At 39.2% G+C, this 25,621-nt stretch overlaps 1 protein-coding gene across 1 annotated transcript; it reads left to right on the forward strand.

The window, feature by feature from the left end:
• Positions 1–663: 663 nt before the first annotated feature.
• loxl4 (lysyl oxidase-like 4) lies at positions 664–25,550 on the forward strand. The gene is made up of 15 exons (XM_031737130.2): positions 664–696; positions 1,725–2,058; positions 3,982–4,298; positions 4,379–4,593; positions 11,293–11,331; positions 11,520–11,733; positions 11,823–12,000; positions 16,621–16,775; positions 16,869–17,036; positions 17,394–17,556; positions 17,635–17,878; positions 18,718–18,833; positions 19,163–19,299; positions 22,753–22,864; positions 22,947–25,550. The coding sequence occupies exons 2-15, from the start codon at positions 1,746–1,748 to the stop codon at positions 23,015–23,017; spliced, it is 2,442 nt and encodes an 813-aa protein (XP_031592990.1). The 5' UTR covers positions 664–696; positions 1,725–1,745; the 3' UTR covers positions 23,018–25,550.
• The last annotated feature ends 71 nt before the right edge of the window (positions 25,551–25,621 follow it).

Here is a 25,621-nt window from a genome sequence, read left to right on the forward strand (position 1 = left end):
GGACTATTTTAGATTTGGTGGTTTGTGGCCATCTCAACAAGGAAATATCTACCCTGTGGTATAGGGAGCTTCTTTAAGACACTTGGAACTTGATGTCTGAAACTATTCTGGATCCAGAGTCCTTCCTGTTGGCTACATTTACATTTCACCCTAAACTTGTGTAACATCGTGAGGGTACAGTTGTGTAAAACACCATCAGCCTATCAGAGTGTACAAAATATAAAGGGACAAAAAAAAGAAAATAGTAGATAAATTAATGAAAATAGGATTGTGGATATATATAAAGTCAATTTTGTATTAAATAATGTGTCTTGAAATTGATGACACTGTGGGTGTTGGTGACAAATTTCTGAAATATTTACCTACAGATTAATTTGTCTATGACGAACACAATGTTTTATCTCAGCGCTTATTCAGCAGTGCTTCAGAGTATTCATTCACAGTTATACACAAATGTCAGCCAGGAGAAATCAAGTGGATATTAAAAACGTAAAAACAACATATATACATACATACATACATATATCTCAAAGAATGAAGCCCAGACTGAAATGTACCCAGGAGGAGGGAGGCAGGGAGGAATATAGGGAGGAGGGAAGAAAGGAGGATTGAGGAAAGCCTTTAGTAGGCACACTCCTTCACTCAGTCACTCTCCCCTTGTAAGTGACACCCACCACTACATTTGCTGTCTGCAAGGTGAGTGATCCTTCATTTTACCTTCTCATTATTATCATTATTATTTTTCAATGTTTACAGGCTTCTCACTTGTTAATTTCATTTTAATTCAGGCACATCTGACATCAAGTGTAACAGGTGTTTTACGAGATAAAACTTTGGCACAAGTTCTTTTACTCTGTTAGAATTTCTTTAACATAAAGTGGATACTTTTTATGTCTTCTAGCTTTGGATTTAAAGAAGTTTAAACATTCCTAACTGCATTTTTTGTAAGTTTTTAATATCCACTAAACATTTTTTTGGTCTTTAGTGCTTTCCTGTGGCCTTCAGTGATTTAGTGTTTCACTTTTTGCCCCCACTGTGCTCTTGTTTGGCTTTGACACTTGTCAACTTCCAGTTTAAACCTGCCACATGTTTCTGTCTGGTTAGTTAGCCTTGGGGAATGTTTATTTACGTGAACTGTCATACAAAAGTGCATCTCTAATTATATGCCTGTGTCTGACATGAGTGCAAAGTACTCGTTTTATGTACTCTGTCTTCCATTGCATCACTATAAGATTTATGCGGTGACTAAAATCTAAATGTGGAACGCCAAAACAAGTCAGCCTCTATCTCTGATTGTCAGCAGATAAGTTACCACTGCAATGTTAACTGTGTCTGAGCCTAATTCATTTCTTGATGTGATAACAGAGAGGAACACACTGGTAGCATCCGAGAGTAAACTACATGAAAGATTTTGTCCAGAGGATGTCACCGTTGGTCTGTTTAATATCCAGGCCTCTCGTGCTATCGTCTGGTTGGCTGTGACTTGTGTTTAAGAGAATTACTCAGTAGTCTAAAGGCGGTAATACCCTAGTATTTTTTTTTTTAAAGAGTCTTAAATAATGGTATTTTGCTAATTTTAAGATGAACTTCAGACAGTTGATAAGAACTGGCCCTTGACTTTATAATTACTGGCAAGCCAGTTACATTGTTTCATGGCATAGTTCGAATGGCAATTTATGAAAAGTTGAACAAAATAAATAACGTTTTTCAATTTTTATCTACAGACCTCATCTTCTGAGTCAGTAATGGCCTGCAGTCTATCGTTCAGCCTCTTCCTCCTTGTGCTCCTGTCCCTTTCCTGTCCCGCTCGCGCCGAACCTCGGAGGACTACAGCATCTCAGCGCAGAGTGTCTCGCGCACCAGCTCTCAAGGTCCGCTTGGCAGGCACCTTCGCGCGACAAGCGCACGAAGGGCGCGTGGAGGTGTTGCACAACAACACTTGGGGGACCGTCTGCGACGATGAGGTGGACATCAAGCTCGCCAACGTCGTGTGCCGTGAACTGGGGTTCGAAGGTGGCTTAACGTGGGCTCACAGCGCACAGTATGGAGAAGGAACGGGTGAGAGCACTCCCTGTATGAAGTTACCGTGGAGTCTTCTTTGGCAGTCAGCATTTTTTACCGAAGAAAGGCGAACTCTCAGTTTAGTCTTGTCAAGAAAATCCAAACTATATGTTGCGGGGGGCTCTGACTGGGTTTGAAATTTTGACAGTTTAAACAGAGCGAACAGTTATTATTACACAGACAATTTAGCGTCTATGCCAGCTAACTTACTGTCATACTTCATTAATTGTTTTAACAATGTAATAATATTTTCAACTTTTTATTAGGACAAATGCAAAATGACCCAACCACATAGCAGGAACATGGTGCTTTTAGACATGTAGACATAGTCAGGAAGATTGGGGAAGAAATGTGATTTAAGTAGTTTTGAATGTGGCATGGTAACTAGTCTGAGTATTTCAGAAACTGCTAATCTACTGGAATTTATCCATACTGCCATCTTTGGGTTTTACAGCTAATGGTCCAAAAAATGTAAAATGTCCAATGAACAATAGTTCTCCGCATAAAAATGTCTTGCTGACACCAGAGGTTAGAAGACAATAACCAGACTACTTATAGCTGTACAACTGATGTATGCAGAAGAGCATCTCTCAATGCTCAACATGCCAAATCATGAAGCAGATGGGCTAATGCAGCAGAAGGCCACACCAGGTGCCTCTCATGTCAGCTAAGAAAAGGAGACCGAGGCTACATTTTGCACACGCTCACCAAAATTGGAAAATGGAAGATTGAAAACGTGTGTACTAGTTTGACAAGTCTCAAGTTCTGCTGCAAAATTCACATATTGGTGGTTGTAAACTGACATAGAGAACATTAAAGTAAGGCTCCGCCCTGTCTTGTATCAACAATTTATGCTGATGGTGGTGCAATGGGCATATTTTCCTGGAATACTTTGTACCAATTGAATATCACTGAAAAGGCACAGTCTACTCAAATATGGTTGCCAACCAAGTCTATCCCTTTATAACCACAGTGTCTCTATCTCCTGATGCCTGTATTCAGCATGATGATCTGCTATATTTCAAAGCTCTTTCTTGAACAAGACAGTGTGTTCAGTGTACTCGAATGCCCTCCACACCTCACCATATCCCAATCCAAAAGAGTACCATTGGTATGTGGTTGAACAAGAGATTCTCATAAAGGATGCACAGCCGACAAATCTGCAGCAGCTGTATGATGCTATCATGTCAATATGGACCAAAATCTGTGGAGAATATTTCCAGCACTTTGTTGAAACTATGCCACTAAGAATTAAGACTGTTTTTAGGGAAAAAGTCGGTCCAAGCTGGTACTAGCAAGGTAGAATAGAATAGAGAGCAAAGGTGTACAGAGTAACTGGTGGGTATAGCTTAACAATTAAGATTTATTGTAGTGGCAGGCAGCCACTAACCTGTCTACTCCAAAACTTCCACAGTACAGTGTGCTTGGCTCACAACTGTATGGCTTCATGAAAAGGCAGCCAATTAAGACATTCAAAATAACTAACATCATAAAGTGACAAAGATAACTCGTTGTGGGATTGGAATCTACATCTCGTTAAGGTTGCCTGGCAGGCCGGCAGAGCAAATATATGGGCTGAAAAAGGGCATTTGTTTTAGAATAATGACAGCATTTGCTTGCCAGAGTTGTGCAACACTTGCCATGGTTTATGGACATTCTTTACTGCTGCTTTTAAATCCAAATTAAAGAGTTGAGTGGATTCAGGGAGCAGGATCTACAGCACTCTGCCTTGTAAAATACTGTGTATCTACTGCTAAACACGCCACTAAGGTGCAACCCTAAATCAGCGTAGCACTAAAAGTCAAGCGTTAGGTATTTAAGAAGTGATTCTGGCTGATGTTTAGATGCATCGGCCAATCCGTTACTTGATCAATGAAAGTCTGAGTGAATCAAGTTTTGCATTGTTTATTCTTTTTCAAGGCCCAATATGGATGGATAATGTACGCTGTGACGGCTCAGAGAAGTCCTTGAAGGACTGCAAACACAACGGTTGGGGAGTGAATGACTGCAAACACTCTGAAGATTTGGGGGTTGTGTGCACCCCTGAGCGTAGGGTGGTGAGTCAGCCAGCCAGCAGAGCCCACACCACTGCTCCAAGGCCTAATGGTAATACTGCACCTCAATGGCAGGGGCTTGTGGACACCCGTGGGCAACCAGGGTATGGATATTATGGAAATGGACATCCATATGAGGTTCCCAGGTTCCAAAGACCCCATCATCATCACCACCACTATCAGGTACAACAGTTAATGTCTGGCTAATTACTGCATTATTTGTAGAAAAATATGTAACAGTTGTGACATTTGTATTCCCTAAGAGGCAAAGTAAGGTGCGAATTGAGGAGGTCCGTCTTCGCCCCATCCTCATGTCTACAAAGAAGAAGAGCCTTATGACAGAGGGTGTGGTGGAAGTGAAGCATGCTGGGAGATGGAGACAAGTTTGCGACAAGGGCTGGAGTCTCAATAGCAGCCGGGTTGTGTGTGGGATGCTTGGCTTTCCAGAGGCTACTCAGCACAATGTGAGAACATATAAGTAAGTATGAATCTTTCTCACTAGCTGCACTGACAGCAATACAATCCACTTTTATGAGGCCAGGTTATTAGATTGCAAAACACTGGGCTGTTGACTGTAGTTCAGAAGGGCAACATGCTATGCCATTCATCTGACTGTTAAATGACTACAAACACATTGTGAAGAATGGATAAAAACGAAAAAAAACCAAACAGCAGCAGCAGCAGCACCGCAGTTAAAGGTCTTGCTTTGGGCTTATCTTCCTCCCCCAGCCACTGCTTTCCCATGTCCCTCAGCCCCCCCCCACCTCTTCTTTCCTCAGCCTCAGGATGATGATAAAGGGGATCCCTTACTCCTCTCTACTGCCCTTTCTCTACCCCTCTCTCTAGGCAAATCACCTCTGCACACCTCATTGCCTCTCACTCCCTTTCTCCTTCTGATACCATCTTCAGCCTGCAGCTCACAGACAAACAGCTCTACTTTAACTTTTAGATTCCAATGCAGAGGTGCAATATCACTGCTGATTGTGCTCTTAACTGTCCCATCGATACTATGTGTGAGACAGAGGTCGCTTTTGGAGAGCAGGATGATGGTATGTGTGGAGTGACTTGTCTTTCTGGCAGGGGGATCTCTGTGGGCTTAAGTAAGCCATGCTTTTCTTTACTTTTACATGCCACCACAGAAAAAGCATGTGTGACTTGCTGCCAGTGTGTGTGAGTACGTATATGTGTGTACTATGGTTATAATTACTTTTTTTAATGTTTTCCAGCACTGAAAGTTTGGTACATCTACAAAAAACAATGCCTCTTTTAGTGCATTACTTTAGAAGCATGGAAACCTCTGCATTCATTTGTGTTTAATTTCATTTAAGTAATGGTACAAGAACACTTTATAAATACAACTCACACTAAAACTAGGAAAATATCACAGAGCTCTGAAAATAACTTCTAAAAGGATAAGTAAAAAACACAGTGCTGTTGTCTCACAGCAAGTAGGGATAGGGATGAATCCACTGGCCAGCTGGGGCCTCCCTGTCTGGAGTTTGCATGTTCTGCCTGCATAGACTTCGGTTATTCTGGCAGTCCAAAAGCCATAGGTGTGAATGTGACTGGTTGTCTTCCCTGTGTGTTTGTTAGCTCTGCGATACACTGGAAATCTGTCCTGTGTGTACTTCGCTCTATGGCAGCTGGGAAAGGCTCCAGGCCCCCAGAGACCCTTAAATAGAGTTTGTTGAGAAAATGGATGGGCTGGGGATTGTGTTTCTTTATTACTGAGAAACAGAAAAGAACAACTTCTCAATGTGTTCTTTGCTACTTTTTATGTCATGACAGTGCTTAAGCTTTTCATTTTACTCAGTTTGATTTTTCAGTCAATGAAAGAAAAAAAACACAGACAAATGAAGATATTTGTTGCAGTTTTATGTCAGTTTGGCAGACACAGTTTTTAAGCCAGGTAACAAAGTACAAGACGGATGCACACACATGAATAATGAATGGTGTTGAACTCATCTCACTGACTTTTAACATGAAGGAATTTAACTTAAAAACCATACTTAAAATATGGTTAAGGTTCAGTATGAGCATGTGCATACTGTCATTGTCCCAATGAGCATGTCTCTTTTTGCCCCTTTGGCCCGCATCCTCTTTGTTGGAAAAAAAAAAAAAACCCTCAGCAGTGGTTTTTGGGACTCTTTGCGTTGTAAACCACGGGAGGACCACATATTAGCAGAGCATTTCTCCACTGCTGTTCTGAGAATGAATGGTGTTTGACCCTTTGTGGAAGATGGATCCAGGTGGATCTTGCTTGTGGAAACCTGCCATCTATAGATGATTCCCAGTTTAGCTGTTCCGTCCCTCTACTGGCTCAGGTTACTCTGACTCAACTGGTGACAGACCGCAACATCTGCTGTAGGTACTACAACCCTCATGCTTCTGAAATGCTGTAACTGTTAAAGGGAAGTTGATTTGTTTTATAGACTTTTCTGAGTTTTTATTGACTTGACAAACTATTGGAGTGCAGCCACTCTGAAAGTATTTCTGCATTGCCCTTGAATTACGCCATCTCTGTTGAACTTGTGTGTTATTGGGAACACAGTGAAGCTATAACCTGATTCTACTGTTGGAGGAGGCGATCGTATGGCGTCATATCTTCAGTAATAAAAGTCCCTCCGAATAAGCTGTTGTTTAACAGCTGAGCCCGACTCTGTACACGGTCTGTACAGGATCATTTATTAGAGCACAGCTTCCCCGCATTGCAGGTGTGGTGCTTTTCATGCATCTGCTTGATTTTCTTATGCAGTACAGATTCACAGTACAGGTATAAAACACTGAAATGTGTAGCACAGGTCCTTGTTTAGGGGAATTAGGTGGATATATTTGTATGGTTCAAATAGAGGTGATTTGGCTGCTTACCAGGAAGATTGATATACCAGTGGAGGACAGGGCTGTTGTAGCTTGAAGGGCTTTTATTGACATCTTCAGGGGAATATGCTCACTGTCTTTTTTAAGATGTTGTTTTTGAATCTTCTAAGGTCAAGTAAAAGGAGCTTAAATAACAGGACTCTTCCTGCTCTTTTAGTATCTGACCAAAGCCACAACAAAGTGCACAATACTGTTTACCTTAATGTTCAGCAAAAAGTACTGTAAGCCAATATCTTGAATTCTTTTATTGTGTGTATAAATTATAAGGCTCTGTCATGGAAGTGGCTGTGATACATCTGGGTTTGTCCTTCCTGGGTATGACCAGGGGTTTTGCTTAAGCCTCAGGCGCTATATTAGTCCGAACCATGATGATGTGTTTGTTTCCAAATCTGTACCTGTTTTCTGTCTCCACAGAAGCATGTTTGTTCCCTCTTTAACATGTGTTTTTGACTTCAGGCTGTTTCAAATACATTTGCCTGAGTGTCTTTGTTCCAAGTCATATAAGAAAGTTGTTTAACAGACTTGGTTTCTAAAATCTGAATGTGTTAAATGTGAGGTTACAAAATAACATCCAGAAGAATGCAAGCAAAAATGTTCATTCTGTTTCAGACTGGACTTAGGGGTAAATGTACGGTTGCACTTTTGACTTGACTTAAATTGCCACTTTGTACTCTAATTACAATCATGATAGCCAGAAGAGTCATAGAAAAACAATTTGGTTGTTAAGCGTTCATGTAACATCTTTCACTTGCCAAAAAAGCGTAGGCTTGTACTGCATGGTTCGAACAAAGCCAAGCTTTCTTGCCAAGTTTTTCTGTCCATTCTTAGAAATTCCAGACCCTGCCATGACTCTTCCTGTGTCACTTGGATGAAATTCTGAAGATGCTATAATTACAAGTTGGTCAGGACCAAAGCTCTCCAGGGATTCTGCTGAGGGTGAAAAAACACCCCCAATTATAGCTGTGTGTGAGAGAGAGTGAGACAGAGATGGCAAGGATGGAGGCAGAGAGTAACAAGAGAAGAGCGGATGGAGAGAAAGACGGAGAGCAGCAGTCAGACGAGCCAGATTTTCGCTTGCTCGTGTGAAATATAGCCAATTACAGCTGCAGTTTGCAGCGCTGCCTGCTGTGTCAGCAGCTGTCTGTCTTCCTCTGTCACCATAGAGATTTGGGGACTTAACTGGGGACTTTATGTTTAATTATGTTTCAGTTAAAATTTTCTTATGACGAACGTATCATTTTCAGGCTTTTGGGTGACATTTTCTTTGACCAAATTTAGTTTTCCTGTCTGATGTCTGTCTGATCTTCTTCAGTGCTCTTCCCTCTAATTTATTTTCCCATCTTTTTATTTCTGTGTGCATGCCAGTGGCTATTTTGTGGCTTGGAACAGACTGTGAAAGGTGGTTTTTAAAAAGGGCTTGAATCATAGGCATTTTTATCACTTCACTTGGGCCTAGCAACTGTTTCACAAGCAAGATTTTCTACCATAGCCACTCAAAGTAGGTCAAAAATGTTCTTTAATATCTCATATTGGTTTATATACATTCTCTTTATATTATTTATTTTTAATTATAATAATTGCATCCATTTCTGTTCTGTGTAATTCTACTTTAAATCTTTTTTTCACTTTTCTTTCGTGTCCACTTTAAGGTAGATCTTTGCTGAAAAAAATGGATGTAAGCAAGTTTGATTATTATTAGTTATTTATTTTTTTGCCAATACTGGTTTTTAAAATTTATCTGATGTAAAACAAAATGTCATTTATATATAATTCTGTTGTAATGTAGCATCGGAAGATGTAGAAACGACCTAATATCACTGCTGAGCAGTGTAAAGCTGATAAAACCCAAACAGTGATGTAATGCATGTCTTTTTTAACAAGCAGGTGTAGACTCCCTATAATTAACTTCTGTTCTTTTCCACAACAAGTGCTGGACACACTATTTGGCTGATGAATGCTGTTGAGGTGAAAAACAAGTGAATACTGGGGGTGTCTGTTCAGATAGCTCAGATATACTTTCATACAGCTCCTATCCCCTCATATTTTAGTTACATTTCATTATTTCTTTTTATGTATTTAACAATGTGTTTATGGCTTTCATTGTGCTTGATTTTAGCATGGCAAACAGTGCTGTAATTCAGTTAAATAAAATACCTAAAGGTATCATTTATAGTATAAGTAGTAGTCCTGTTGGCTTCTGAAGAGGGTAAATGGTTAGCTGATTTGTCTGTGGTGAGGTCACAAACAAGTCACAGACATGTTTGCCTCATGTGAAAATGAGTGTGTAGCTGTTCCTCGCTGTCTATCTTATGGTACTATAAAGCCACATGGTAGACACATTTAAAATGTTTTACAAGTGTAATTCAAGAGACTGTAAAGTTTAAGTGTTAAATTTTAATGCAATGAGCCAATTCCAAGTTACAGTAAGATGCATGACAATATATAGGGCTTTATTTTAAGCTATGCACATTAGTTAAAACAATGCCTTTATGGGTTTTTTGTTTGATATATTTTTCATGTAGTTATGTATCAGGGCAAGGCTATTTATGCAACTGAAAAATCTTTTACAGATGTTCGTTTTTGCATTTATGCTTCAAATGGGGCATAGAGAAGGACTGGTTTAAGAGTTGAGATATATCTGCGAATTTCAAAACACACGTTGAATGATTCCTGAAATAAAAACATGTTATTTATACTGAAATACTTTTTGAAGGATTGTTTATATTTTTAGGTCTCATTGCCCACTTACTACTTATAGCATCAAGAAACAAGTTATTATGTGATTCTGGAAAGTGTAAAATCAGCAGCCCATGACTTCACTCAACCATCAGCATCACATCATGTCACTAAAAACGACTTTCTTTATTCCACTATCCTCAGTTTGTTTGCTTTTTTTATGGTTTGTCTCTTATAACTTTCCCAGAATGTCTAGAGTTTCATGTCTGAAATAAAAATATTGACCTGCCTTTACTTTCATACAGATATCCTTAGATCTTCGATGTGTTTGTTTCTTTAAATGGGAACACCACTCGAATCAGAACTGGAGTGTGTTTTAGTTTCTTCAGTGTGTGACTATCAAAAAAACATACATATTGAAATTGGTATTGTGTGTGTGTGTGTGTGTGTGTGTGTGTTTCCACTGTACAGGGTGGTTTGATGACCCCTTTTTTCCTGACTGAAGAATATTAATCTTACTTTAATAAAAACTTAAGCCACTTGTCCAGATTTATAAAATAAAAATGTCAGTGCGATTGTGCCATGTATATCTGTGAGTGTTTTGGTGTAATTGATGTGAATGTTGGTAATGGTGCATGCAGTTTGCAGTGGTTGGAGGATGCCCTGGTATGATCTGTTTGGCATGTGTGCACTGTGTGTCTGCCAAGAGAACAGACAGCTTTCCTCTCCACCGCTCTCCCAATTCAGCCAGCCTAGTTGGAACATAAATCTCTGTTTTGATCTTACATTTCTTGGACATTCAGCGTAGGGTAGTGCCAGAGGTTTTGTTTATATATCGTGCTTGGTCAAAGCATGTTTTTTAAGAAATGTTCTTCTTCACAGATGTTGGATGGCATGCTTTTTTTCCCTAGTGTGGTTTTGGAGATTAACACCATAGATCACAATATCTAATTTTTTTTGTTTTTTTGTTATTTCTTTAATCTCTTTATAGCTCACATCTTGGCGTCATTGCGTAAATCTCCGCTAAGCAGCATTGCTTGTTCCGAAAGTCAGAAAGTCTGTGTTAGTTTATTTAATGTAAAAGTGTGTAATTTAGATAAAAATTACCCTGAACATTTTTGTTGAACACATATTTATGTTGGTGGGTACAGAACATGCTATTACACAGGCTCTAAACATAAACAGAGTACACTTGGTAAATAGCAAACAGCCCACATTCAGGAAAGAAATACATCCTACTGAATATATACAGAGAGATGGAAAGTGAGGTTCCTGAAAAAGGACAAGGATTGTACTTTGTTAAACTGTACTAGTCATTACTATCAATATATCTAACTTTACACTCACCACAAAGCCACATGCTAAATTTGTTCCTGATTTATGTGCAGAAGTTATATTTGCAGCTGCATGGTTCATTTCAAGTAGCCCAGTAAGGCTACTTTTCTAGTAAAAATGAAGTTGGTGTTTTAAGTGTTTGTTACTGCTCTCTGTGCTGAAAACACTTCGGATTAGATAGAAACAAAAACCAGCAGATGATATTCAAATTGGTCCAGGTGTGTGTGAGTGTCAACCTCAGAAAACAGACAGTCCTGATCATGTCTGTTTCGGTTCTGTTCTTTTACAGGAAAATATGGGATACCAAGGTTGAAGATCCTTCAACAAGGTAATAAAATGACCCTTTTCACCCTTTCTTTCTTATCTACAAATGTGCAATTTTATAGCAACATTCCTGTATTAACTATACAGGAATTACTACTACTTAATATCATTAAGAAACGCTAACAAATTAAAACCAAATTGTTAGTATCTTTAAGAATATGTTACCTACAGTTTACTTTCTGTTCTTTGCAGACTGAGTCTCATGGCAAAAAAGAAAGGATTTTGGGTAGAGAAAGTTCATTGTATAGGCACTGAGAACAGTCTCTCAGAGTGCCATGCTCAGCTGTCAATCCCCCGGAGTCCTACCCCTTGTAAAAATGGGAGACACGCAGTGGTCAAGTGTGTACCAGGACCTCAGTTTGCTCGCATCTCTTCAGGAAGACCCCAAGCGCCCTATCCAGTTGTGGTAAGGCTAAGAATTTGTATCTACATTCGCACAATCATGTAGTTGTCTTAGTAAACTGATTTTTATTCTCCCTTTGTTGCTGTGTACAGCCTGTTCGTCTCAAGGCGGGCCCCAGACTGGGAGAGGGGCGTGTGGAGGTGCTCCGTGATGGAAAATGGGGGACTATCGTAGATCACTTGTGGGACAGAACAGCAGCTAGTGTTGTGTGCAGGGAACTGGGCTTTGGTACTGCCAAAGATGCCCTGCATGGAGCCTTTATGGGTCAAGGTAAGACTAGAAATTGCTGTTGCCCAAAGCACAGACTTTCATTAAACATTCTGGAAAACTCCACTTTTAATGTAGTCATTCTGACCATATAATTTGGATGCTTGAATGTGTTTATCATGCGTCATGGTATTCCAGAGAAGACAGGGAGACTTTTCAGCCTTTTGCTTATCTTTTGTTTACCATAGACGCCGCACCCGTCTGCTCTGACTGATCAGATAATGTGTGGGCATGTGTGTTTGTCTGTCTGTGTATGTTGCCTTGTGAAGCTGCAAATGTGTTGATTGCAGTATCTCCAGCTGTGATTATGTGAGTCCTGTGCCAGGGCTTCCAGCTGCCCAAACAGCATATGCATGTGTGCGTAGACACACACTCACTCACAAAATGAAATGCTATAAGCCATAGTAGTTTATATTGGCATTTGATACTAAAGCCAGAGACATAATCTTGCTAGATTCAAGCAAGCTTTTCATTCACTTACTGAGAGCTGTGGTCTTTTTGCTTTAATTTCAAATGTCCAGCTTTGATGACACACACAGACGCAGTCAGTACCCAGCTGCGCCAGTGGTGACCCCACCCTTACGAGATGTGAGAACAGCTTCCCCATGCCACATGGTAGGGAGTAGTCTCTAATCTTGCTGATGGAGATTAAATGTGGGATGATGGTCTAGCTGTTCAGTTGATCACAAAAAGCAAATTTTTATGTGGTTTACGTGCCTCTTATACCCTATTACCTCTTGAATTGGCATTTGTGTTACCTTAAAGAACTAAAATCAGGTTTTTTTGGCTTTCCTCAGATTGCTGTTGCATTAGTTTGTGTACACATTGTTGTCTGGTTTCAATCAGTTATTTGGCCAGGCTTCAAAGTCATATGTCTAGGATAGACAGAGGTGTATAATTTGTCAGTTTTCTATCTCAGTGGGGTTTCATTTATTTAACCACAGTGTTACAATGTTTTTTACTCGGATTCACTTCACGTGGCTCTCCTATTCATTGCACACATACACAAACACACAGGGAGAGAGAAACTATTGCAATCATAACTGACAGAAAAACGCAGTAGCTGAAAATTTTAAATTAGGTTTAAAAAAATAAATATGCCTCAGAATTGGTAGATGTATTCTTCTTACATGTACTCTACATATATGTTATATTTTACTTCTGTGAGTTGGTTTCTATAGTTGGTGATTCACTCACACACTTGCAACCCTGTTTTTTTTTTTTTGTGGCTATGCAATGACCAGAGCAGAAAGCTTTACGAGGAGATATTATCTTGACCTTCAGATTTGCTCTTGTAGAGACGTCAGTAGGTGGAAAGTTCATTCTGGAGGCCGCCAAATGCATTGTGCTGGCATTTTGGCATAATTTCAGGAAAAACAATGATGTATCTTTGTGGGAGTCAACTGCCATATTTGAGTCTCTGTTAATCATCAGGAAAGCGTTATAACTACTTTGCCTCTAGACTTTTAAAATCTTTTTTAAAATGCAAATATAAAATGTCAGTTAACCGTGTCACTTAAGTTAATTACAATCAAAGAATAATGCTTTATGTGGATAAAGTTGGAGCACTGATAATATAATGTCACTGATTTCTTGAAACCTGAAGTCGTTTGAAAGTAGCACGATAAAGCTGAAGCGATCATTGTCAGAAGTGATACACGATAGGATAGTGCAATTACACTCTGCTGTCCAGTATATTAACCTCGAATAAAGTATATCCAATATGCACCAGGCTGCTACAGATAAACCATACTTCTTTTATATGCATCAGACCAGCTGGCTGCGCCTTGTTTAGCTCACTTGGCGGTTTTAGAACAATAGCAGTGATATGATCGGCTAAGAGTGAATTTGGAAAGCGTCATGCCCCCAGTCCTAAAGTACTCAATATTCAAAGCACTCTCAGATTGCTTTTGACAAGTTCAGCTTGTCATATTTATTACCCGATTTCCCTGGTGCTCAAAGGACATATACATACTAGCCTAAATGTCATTTGAAAACGCCTAATTAGACTCGTAGATATATAAACCCTCACAGGAGCAACACATCTGTTTTCAATGTAATTTTGTGTAAAACATGTTTACTTTTGCCAACATACCTATACATATACATCTTTAATGCACACAAAAAAATTCCTCATCATTTCTGTCATATCTTTTTGCCAGCAGGACCCCACAGGAGAGCACGACTTTATTTATGATGATCAAATGTGATAATGTGATAAAGGCTGTGGTCGAGTTGACTGGCTGATTACAGAGTGCAGTGCACCAGTCAGATGTTCTGCCTCTGAATGTGGCCTCACTTATCAGATTTGTTGAAACGCTTGCTTGCACATATTAAATGGCCTTTATAGTATACAGACATAGAATATCCCAGCTGGATTAGTGAGATGCCATCTTCTAACTAACCTTGAAATCCAGATATCAACATAAATGTAAAAAATAAAACGTGCCGGTCTTGGTGCAAGTTTGCTTGTGCCATTTAATTTCAAATAAGCAAGCAAATCTATGCAGAAATTTAAATGACTGTTGCATTTTACTGGGGAAAAAAGTCTTTTGGCAGGAATAGAGAGAGAAAGAGAGAGAGACATTCCATGGAAAGAAAAACATTACACACATTTAACTGTTCCTAAAATTGAGTTTAATTTCAGAGAGGACAAGAACAGGGTTTCCCTTGTAACCACTAACCAACTATTTGCACTATACTCAACAAGAATGTAACTGATATTATGCTCTTTCCATCCCCAAAAGTCAATTTTCTAATCTCTTCAAATGATCTTTGGCATATGCCAGTCATAATTACATATTAACCCAGCTCTTTCTTGTATAGACTAAATTTAAGATACCACATTTATATTATGTCTCATTATTGCTCTCATAGATGTATCCGCTCCAACCTAGATATTTTATGCTTGTGTTCATGTTTTAATTATTCGGCAGAATATAAGAGACGAAAGGTTCTCTTCAGGCTCCACCCGCAAGCTCTTTAACTCCCATCATCATTACATTTATCATCATCATCAGTGAGTTAAATTACAGGGACAATGTTTCTATTTCCTTTCTTAACCAACATTGTTATTTTTACTGTGTAATTTTACCCGTGAAGTACGTACATATCCAGCCATTTTCATGCAGTAGGGAAGATTAGGACTTGGTCTCATTTAACCTAAGCACTGCTGCTGTAAAAACTGTGACAGCTCAGCTGATTCTGGTGTAGAAAAGCAGTCATTCTGATTTGTTGTTAGAGCTTGATCAGTCATGTGACTGTGTCGTTAATAATTAATACATACAATCAATAACGAATTTACAGTTGTGTGTGTCTAAGTTTGTGTCTGTGTGTGCGCTGGCACGCAAATGTGTCTTTGAGGATGCAGTATTTTTGTTACTTGTTGGCTCTAATGATGATGGTGATGATGGCGCCGGTTGTAGTTGTGCTTTATCTTAAATTTAGATGATTAGAGATCTTTAATGTGATTATAATTGATGATCCTTAACCAGTTTTGTTTCCCGTCTTGCACTTGGTACCGTACACCCAGTGTATAATGTTTGTGTACTATAGTCTACACAGTGGGAGCACAAAGAGTTTAGTAACACTCTCAGTGGTTGTGTGTATTTGTGTGGATGCAGAGTGCATGTGGCTTTCTTGGAATTTATTTTAAGCTTTTGTGGATTTCCCAAACTAAGGTTTAAATAGATTTTGTCACTGTTCATTTTGCTTTAAATGGGCCCCCTGTGTTTGTCCTGATACGTTAAACAGTGGGATTTTGGCTCTAGTTTGTGGCCTTTACCATGCAGATAGAGGTAGAAGTGGTTTAGATATGTCTTTTTCATCCATATGAACCCACGCATGGTGACCAGTATGGAAGCAGGCCTACAATCTACCAAAACCAACACAGAGACATATTTGGTTGGGCTGCAATCTGGTCCCAACTATCTTCTTTTACGCCCTTTTTCTTGGTTTTGTTTTTCCCATAGTTTGTGTGGTTTGGTTGTGTTTATTTCAATGCTACTTCATTTCTCAGTTTACAGTTTGTGCTTTGTGTTTTAGGAAAACACAGAAGCCATAGTTTGTTGATATCCTATCATCATTATCACACCAGCTGTTTCCCTAAAAACTTTTGCATTTTCCTATGTTGTTTAAAGATTATCTGGGTTTTAATAGCAAACAAATCCTTGTCTGAATCCTTTATAATGCTGACATAGCTTTTGCTTTTTTGCTCACCCAGGGTGGTGGACTCCACACAATGTAGTAGTCGTTGTTGTTCCTAAATCAAAAGAATGGTGGTAATGAGGTGTGACAGATGCCCAAAGTAGATGTTGGTTGTGCTGCTGCTTGGCTTGCAGAAGCATTTTGTCATGACTGATAGGAACTTTTCATTGTTGGTTTGATGCTAACATAGAGGAAGCTTTTTCATATGAAAGGAATAGTGAACCTCGGTTTTATGTGTTTGCGCTCTTTTGCATGACAGAGTCTCGTAATGCCATTGCATCTGTGGTGGGTGGCCTCAGACAGTCACAAGGGATATTACCCTTCAGTTATGCCCATGCCTTTTGGGTTTTCATTTGTTCTCATTTTTGTGATGCATCATTTTTTTTAAATCTAATAAATCTCCTCCTTTCTATGCAGGTACAGGGCCTATCCATATGAACAATGTTCAGTGTACTGGGCTGGAACACTCTATTCTAGACTGCTACTTCCAGGAAGTCCAACCATGGACATTCAAACACAGCCAGGATGCCTCAGTACGCTGCAACGTTCCTAAAACAGGCACAGAAAAGATGGTATGAAATCTATACCATCACAGTTCATGAGTTTATTAGCTTTCACTTATAGCACATCATCCACTTAATTCTTTTAATTCAATGGATTTCAAGGTGCGGCTTGCTGGTGGTAGAGTCCCATCAGAAGGCCGTGTAGAGGTGTTGATGGAGGTTGGGGGTCGTAAACGCTGGGGCTATGTCTGTAGTGAGAACTGGGGCATAACCGAGGCCATGGTGGTATGCAGACAGCTGGGCTTGGGCTTTGCTGCCAGTGCTCATCAGGTAACTATCCCCTTGACAAACATAACAGGTTATTTTGATCTCTTTTTATAGTGCAACCAACTTTTGCCAAAGTATTGTCATCAGTATCTGAAATGTTCTAAAAGGACAACGAAGCACTCCCACTTCTAACCCAATTAGTTTAATTTTGAAAATGTCAGAGTAAAGTGGTCAGAGCCATCTTTCCTCTAAGATTTATCAAAATCTAATCTGCAGTGTCTTAAGGTATTGATGAGAAATAAATGAACACGTAGAGACCAATCCATAGTCACAGCCCCTTCATTAACTTCAACAATGACTGGGAAATGATGACTATGATACTATTTATTGATAGAAAACTCTACACCCTTCCTTTGACAGGAAACCTGGTACTGGCCTGGCGACCCCAGTGTCAGCGATGTGATTCTCAGCGGAACTCACTGCGTGGGGACAGAGCTTTCAATTCAACAGTGTCGTCGTAACAACCATATCCATTGTCCTCGTGGAGGCGGAGCAAAGGCTGCTGGGGTCAGCTGTTCAGACAGTAAGTTGCAGTTTTTACCTGCAGTCTTCCCTTCTCGTTCAGTTTGAATCTTAAGATAATCTGTTACACCTGCTTCAGCGGCGCCTGACCTTGTTGTGGATGCCCAGCTGGTCCAGGAGACAGCCTACCTGGAAGACCGTCCTCTCCATCTTCTGACCTGTGCCAATGAAGAGAACTGTCTGTCATCATCTGCTGCCAGGATGAACTGGCCTTATGGCCACCGACGCCTGCTGAGGTTCTCCTCCCGCATCATGAATTTGGGTCGTTCTGATTTCAGACCCAAAGCATCGAAAGAGAGCTGGACATGGCACCAGTGTCACAGGTATATTATCCCTGAAAAGAAGTAAAGAGAGGTGTAAAATTGCTTTACTGTTTAGGAGTGTGGGTTGACGGAGTGGAAAAAACCTTTTAAATACTTAATTGGATGTAGGATGTTGTGGTTGCCCTTATGGTCATTCTAAGTTTTGGGTTTTCACAAGCTGTCAGAAATATTTAGTCAAAAACATGTTCTTTATTCCACATATGGATGTGGAATAATGCTCCTTACACACTGAGTAATTAAAGGTATATTTATTTTAATTGCATTCAATTGCTACCAGGGAAAAAAAACATACTGATGTGTGATCTCATTCCCGTGGACACGGCAGGTAGCATGCAATATGGCCAATAGACATAAGCGCCTTTGTCCGTCACTAGGCCTTAGTTTCTTTTCAGTAGGAACAGAGCACTTTCAAACCTGTCAGGATGAGCGAAGAGGGTGGCATAGTGTGCTGACTGCGTGAGATGTCCCAAATCACGAACCCTTCTACAGCGCATGTTTGTGGAAATGATGGTTGCAATCGTCCGGCTACCACAGGTTGGATGTAATACAAAGGACCATGCAGTCAAGTCCGCCTCAGTTTATTACAACATATCAGAGCTATGGATGTGCGTTTCAAAGCCTGCCATTCATTTAGAATGAATAAACATTTCAACCAAGCAAGAACTAAAATAAGCTTCTGTGAGAGGTGTTACGGTGACACCCTCTCTCATGTTCAAGCAGTGAGGTCATAAGGATATAAGCCATAGGGAGCTAGTGTTCAGTAAGTGTAAATGCACACACTCAATTATCGGACACACACATACACGCTCTCACCTGGACTTTCCCATCTGTCGTCACAGGCACTACCACAGCATTGAGGTGTTCACGCATTACGACCTGCTGACTCTGAATGGCACGAGGGTTGCAGAGGGACACAAGGCCAGTTTCTGTCTGGAGGACACATATTGCCCTGATGGTAATTTTCAGCACAATTCACCCCCCCTTTCCAAAAAAAACACAATGTTTCCCATTAGTGACAGAAAATTAATATCAATATTTCAGCTACAGCTATTCAGATTTTTACTTTGTGGTTAATGTATTAGATTGCCGCTGTTGTTGTTTGTTCACTCTCCATTTACTTGTTATATCATGGATGAAATAGCTCATATGAAAAATCCCATTGTTCATACAGTGTGCAGTCCAGCACAATTCAGAAAGCTAAAGGCTCTTAAAAATAACAGGGAGTGCCAAGCATTAAATGAGCTTTGATGTTGTGATTGATAATGTTGCTGATGTGTATTTTAGGCCTCCAGAAACGCTTTTCCTGCTATAACATGGGTGATCAAGGCATCTCTGTGGGCTGCTGGGATACATATCGCCATGATATCGACTGTCAGTGGGTTGACGTGACTGATGTACGGCCAGGAGACTACATATTCCAGGTCAGAAGTTTATATTTGTCACCTTTTCTTTTTCCAATGTGGGAAAATTTTATTGCCGGAAAAATGAAATATAAGTAACTTTGCTTTTCAGAAAACACTTTAAAGTAAAGGGAAATAGGCTTATTCTGTTAGAAAAGAAGGTCTGTTTAGTTAAAATGCAACTACTGTCAGCACAAACTGCAGACTTCTAAGTTTTCTCAACAACTTTCTGGTGACTGGTGGAGAATTAATCTGGAAAAAAATCTTCATATAACAATGATATTTTTACACATATACTTTTGTTCTGATTAAACAAACATGATACTGTATAATATGCCCTTTAACGAGCTTCTGTTTTCAAAGCTAAGCTAAGTGATTGTTGGCTGCATTATGTATGGCATACATTTAGAGTACTGTGCAAAAATCTTAAGCAACCTTCATTTCGTAAACTTATTTTGCAAAGTGGTCTTGAGCAATAGTTCTCTAGGCTTTCTGAAAGTCTTTTTCTTTGGACTTTGAGTGCTTTTTCCACTCACTTTCAGGTGATTATATCTTTAGGCACTTTGTCTCTAGCAGGCTGTTTCAAAAGCACATATATGTTCCAATGTCCTTTGTTGAATCTATGTAAAATGCCAATGATAAAAAAATGTGACAGGCATAAAATAATATTTTTGCGCCAACAAGGTGATTCCTAAAAACTTATTAGCTGAAAACTTGGCATATCTTCTCATGATGTGTAGTCTGTCCTTAAAAAATCTGAGGAATCTGGGCAAGTGGAGGACAGGAGAAGAGGTGGCGGGTTCAAAAAGCACATAAACAGTATCTAAAAACAATGTCCTTAAGAAAAAGAAAAAACAAATCCTGCAAAGACCTGACACAGTACGCGAGAGAAGCATCTGGTCATTCAGGTGATCCATCTACTGTTTACTGAAGCCTCATCAGAAATTGATCCACCATGCAGTACTATCTGGAAAGCATCTGATTGGCAACAGCTTCATTTTTCAGCATGGCAATGATCTCAAACACACTGCCAATGCAGTAAAAGTATACCTGGATAGAAAAACACATGATGGAACAGATTCCAGACCACAAAATTATCACAATAGTTTGGGATCATCTGTACAGTTAATGGAACAAAAGGCAGCTACCCTGCAAAGAAGAGCTTTGAATGTCTTTCAAGAATCCTGGAGAACTAAGACTACTTAAAGAAATGATAAGCAAGCTTGGCTAAGAGAATTCAGGCTATGTTGAAGAATAAAGGTGCTCATTGTACAACCTATGCTTTTAGTTTATATGCTGTATTTTGGACGTTTCAATACCTTGCTGCACCTATTTCCCATTTTCGTAACAGAATACAAAGAAAATGGTTGGCTTAGGAATTTTGAATAGTATTTTATGAGTGCAGTAATAATGTTCTCCTCTAAGTTCCAGAAAAAAAATCACATTTAAATCTTAAAATGTTCAACTGCTTCGTCAAGATCAGAGATTCTTTTATTAGGAGAGGTTCACAGGCTTTAAAGGTGGATTTCCTCATGGCTGGTTGTGGTTTCTGTCTATTTCAGTAAAACCTACTGACCTTCTTCTAAACAGTCATCACCTTAACCATTCCTGTATCTCTCATTTCTTTGTCGAATTAAGACAGTGTGGCTGCTAGTCTAAAACACACCAAGGACTCCATATCTCATTATCCTCCTTTTTCAGTACAGACCTCTGATCTACCAGTCTTCAGATCTGAGCATGCTCCCAATTACCTTCTCGATGTGGTAGACTGGTTACAGTATAGCTCACTGTTTGATAATTATTGCTGTTACTCAGTTTGTCTGAGAGGTTGCACTAGGTCTTTGTAATTAACACTGTTCTGCTGTCTGTTTAGGAAGAGTTCATTTAATTTCGGCATGATTGATGTGTCATACTCATATATAAAGGCAATTGTTAACTATATGTATTTTAAGTAAGATGAGTGGGCGTAATTAAGTGCCACACTGCTGTAGCATAGTATGGAGGCAAATCAAGGCCAATACATGATAGAACAGGCAGAAATTGAGTTATATCAAATGACAGAAAGAGACAGAAACCAATGAAAGTGCAAAGGTCATCATGGAAGGGTATGAACCAATTTTAACTGAGAGAGACGAAAAAGTAAAACCTGTGAAGGAGTTTTTCACTGAGGCTGCAGAATTGGAAAAAATACAAACATCTCTTATAGCAGCGCTCCTCTGTGCTGTGTTCTTTCATTAATCTAGTAAAGTGCAGATGATGCCTGACTTTACAGATCGCGGGCTTTACAGAAGGATTCAGCAGGCCTGCCCTTGAACCACCCAGTGCTAATGAAACACACAATTTACCCAAATTAACTAGTGCCTCCCTTTAGTCAAACAGCACCTAGTTCCCTTCTTCCATTAGGAACGGCTAATTTACCACCAAGGAATTTCTCCTGCCCTGTTTTTATTTTTATAGCTACTTTCTCACTGAGCAACGCATTCTGTCACCGAACCAATCTTCTGCAAAAGCCTCATACACTCTGGTCCAACACTCTAATTTACACTGAAAAATTAAGAGAGTTTTTCTGCATTCACTGTGTTTTTAAGATGGGTTCTCCCTTTTTTAGTATAGTTAGCCTTCTTGCTTGCTTTAAGCAGTTTGTAACCTGTACTTAAAGTGGGTGCAGCAGTTTGCAGAGCAACCATTACAGTAAATGGCGTCTCAGTATTATCACCAGACCAGATTAGGAGAATGGTTGTATCAGCAGTTACAGAGTTGCTCTGCAAATGACAGACTAGGCTATTAGTAGAGTGCATGGCAACATTCAGAATAAGACTAATTTCAGACACATAAACATTCTTATGCATAACTACTCTTTTGCAAAAGACTTCAATTTCAGGCTAATTTCAGGCCCTTGTTGTGCACTCCAATGTCAGCATGAGGAGCAGAGAAGATTTCCCTTGCAGGCGCTTTGGGCTCCTGTAAATTTCCAGAGCTTCTTACATGGCCAGTTGCCATAATTTGTGTAAACAGTTAAATCTTTTTGTACAAGTTGTAAAAGCAAGAAACAATAGAATTCCTGTGATGGTCAAACAGTATATTTCGTGCTTTGCATTACACAAGCATTTTACTGCCCCATGTTATTCAGTGTATATATTCAGCTGTAGACTACCAGCTTTAGGTCCATGTGAAAGTACCACATAGTGTATTTATCCTTACAATAGTAATACTGTATGGAAAAGTCATCCAACTTTTTATAGATGAGAAACAGACTGACTATAAAAACAATACCAGCTACGAGTGCAGTTTAATAACAGGCCCTCAATTTTAAATCCAACTGCTCTTTATTTAAACTGCTTTCCCATGTGTGGGGAGAAGAGACTTGTTCCTTCCTTAGCCACGAACATGGTCTACTGAGGACACTTTACTAGACCAAAGTGTGCGCCCTGTTTCCTAATAAATAACGTCCATTATTATCGTTTTATTTTGCAGGTGGAAGTCAACCCCTCACTGGACATGGCTGAGTCTGACTTTATGAACAATGTTATGAGATGTCGGTGCAAATATGATGGCCACAGAGCTTACATGTATGGATGCCATGCAGGTGAGGGTACTAAAAATCCTTCTGTTTTTTTCACCGTAATTTTCAGCTGTCACCTCTTAGTAATGATGTTGTTCCTTTACAGGTGATGCATATAGTGCAGAAACTGAAGACCTGTTTGAGCATCAGAGGCAAATCACCAACAACTTTCTGTAGCCTGTCCCAGGGTCCAGGAGGAGGCCTTCTCATGTGGCCCAGGGACCACTCAGGGTGGGCTTAAGTTGATGGCATCAGGCCCTTTGGATTTTAGGACCCACAATAATATGTAAAACAGTGCCTGCTCATCTCCTTGCAAGATGTGGAAATAATAATACACAGCAGCAGCCATTGCAGAGACACTACTCAACTCACCGACTACAAGAGTTGGGAGGTTAAAGATGGTCAACATGTTTTTTACTCTAGTTAAGTAAGATTTTTGTTATTATAACTACACTATTTTTTGTGAATGTGGACTACTAGTAACTTAAATTAGATTTTGAAAACACATACACATGAAAGACCTTCATGTCACTGTAACTAACCTGCCACAAAGACAACAGGGAAGCCGATGCTGTAAGGACTAAAAAGACTAAAAATGGGTGTGTTAGAATTATTTTCCCCAATATCATGATAGAAACTTGGGATTGAATCATTTGTAATACTTGTGTTATTGGTGCTCTTTAACAATACTGTATGTCATTATATTAACCTCAGTATATTTCAGGTGAACGGTACATTCTGGGTAGTTTTCCTTTCAGATTATTTTTACTTTGGTTTAAAGAAAAATCAGCATTTTACAGAAGTGTAGCTGTCCCTCTCATCTAGAGTAGATGTCAGATTATTTTTGTGGAACAAAGCACTTTATCTTTTAAACATCAGTATTCTAGTTTTGTCCCCACTCTTGTTTCATTAACCATTAAGAATTTTATCGTTTCATATTTACATTTCAAAAAGTGAAATACAAAGGGTTTTTTCATATTCAATGTGTTATTTATGCTATACATTATTACTTTATTTATTCATGAAATTGACACCTAAACAGCATTCTTAGTGAAGAGGTTGTTAGCTAGAATCTATATAAAATGTTTTTGCTGTTTTTCTAGACCAGGGGATAAATCATTTATACAGTTGTTAAAGTATTTGGTATTTGAATGACCCCATAATACAGCTGAATAATTGTAGATATATTTTATTTTAGTTAATAAAACAACTGTAACAGTAAAGTGTTTTTTTTCCTCTTCCACCCTCTCTGATGGGAGAGAAAACTGGTTTGAGAAGACCACAGCATTGGGGCAGGCAAGAAGGCAGGCTTGGTTTTGAGAGCATATAAAAAGCATTTTAATTGCATACGTTTGGTTAGATTTACTGTTAAAGTTAACATTCGGGCTATAGCAAAGACATTACAAAGAAACACTATGGAGTAGTTACTTAAAAGGGACAAATTTGTGTTTGTGTGTTTACATAGGCTGCAAGAAAAAGATTTTCTCAGAGATTTGGCAAGTGAGGGAAAGAGAGGATGGAAAAGAAAAGGAGAAAGACAGAAAGGGATTAGGGTTTGGAGAAAGACTCAAGCAGACATACAGTTTTACTACCAAATCTGCGTTTTTTTGTAGGCAGCCATACAGCGACCACAAGCTGGCATTTTCAGCTCTCCTACGAGAACAACATGTTTGTCTGGGAGAAAAAAATGAAATAAAATGTCCTGTTCATGTTTCAACACTGGTCTTGTTTGTGCTTACAGAAGGCCTGCTAAAACGTACTGTGTATTGTACACTTTTGCTGAATCTCTTAGCACAGCAAACAATAATACAACATTTTCTTTACAACATAGAACACGTGTTAATGATGTTATTTTACCCATTAATGTGTTTGATGTGTTTGGCTTACTGGCTTAGTGGTTAAACCCATTAAGATGGTTTTCTAATGGACAGATTCCAGGACATGTTGTGGAAGAGACACGTCACTCATAAAGACAGCTGCAGACTTAATTAATTTCTTCAGCAGATTGGCGTAATCCTCACCAGGACTCTTTTTTTCCTTGACAAAGAAGGCCCTTTACAACTTTGTTATAATTATGCATGCCCATCTAAACAAAGAGATTTTTGGGGGGAAAGTCTAAATTTGCTGTTTGCTGATGCTTTTCTGTTGTTTTGTGCTTGTGTACAGTGTATTTTGACATATTACCATGGTCTTTTTCTGTGTTATTTAACATTATATGCCACTCCATAGCTTAAGTGGCTGTATATTCATCATATTACTGTATTATTACCCATGCTGTAAGCGTAGCACTGGGATATTGTTTTCTACGGCCAGTTGTGCTTTAATTCTGTCTTTAAAGCTGAGAGTGTGATCCACGTGGTGCTTATCTACAAAGCTGTACTCTCAGGGATTTTGACCTCATCTAAAAACTAAAAAAACATGATGTGATTAAGTTTGCTTTTAGCTGTGATGCATACATTATGACACCAAATAAACTGGATCTGTGTTTTTTGTTTTTTTCCTTTTTTTGTCAGCTCAACTCTTACAAAATGTAATCTGTACCCACATGTTTATCTTGCAGGTAAAATTTAAGGTATGAAGGTGATAAGCTTTGTTACGTCTTTCCTTGAGGAAAGTTAGATAGACACTGTCTGAGTCAGAGCCACATTTCAGTTAAAGAACAAATCACAAGGCATTCATCCATCATTACTGTGAATCAATAAAACGTCATCACATACAAAGTTGTCCTCTGTTTTCTGCCTCCTCCTTGCATGATGCTGCAGATGAGAAAACTAATCAAAT

Source organism: Oreochromis aureus, linkage group 13, assembly GCF_013358895.1.
Source record: "Oreochromis aureus strain Israel breed Guangdong linkage group 13, ZZ_aureus, whole genome shotgun sequence".
Taxonomy (NCBI): domain Eukaryota; kingdom Metazoa; phylum Chordata; class Actinopteri; order Cichliformes; family Cichlidae; genus Oreochromis; species Oreochromis aureus.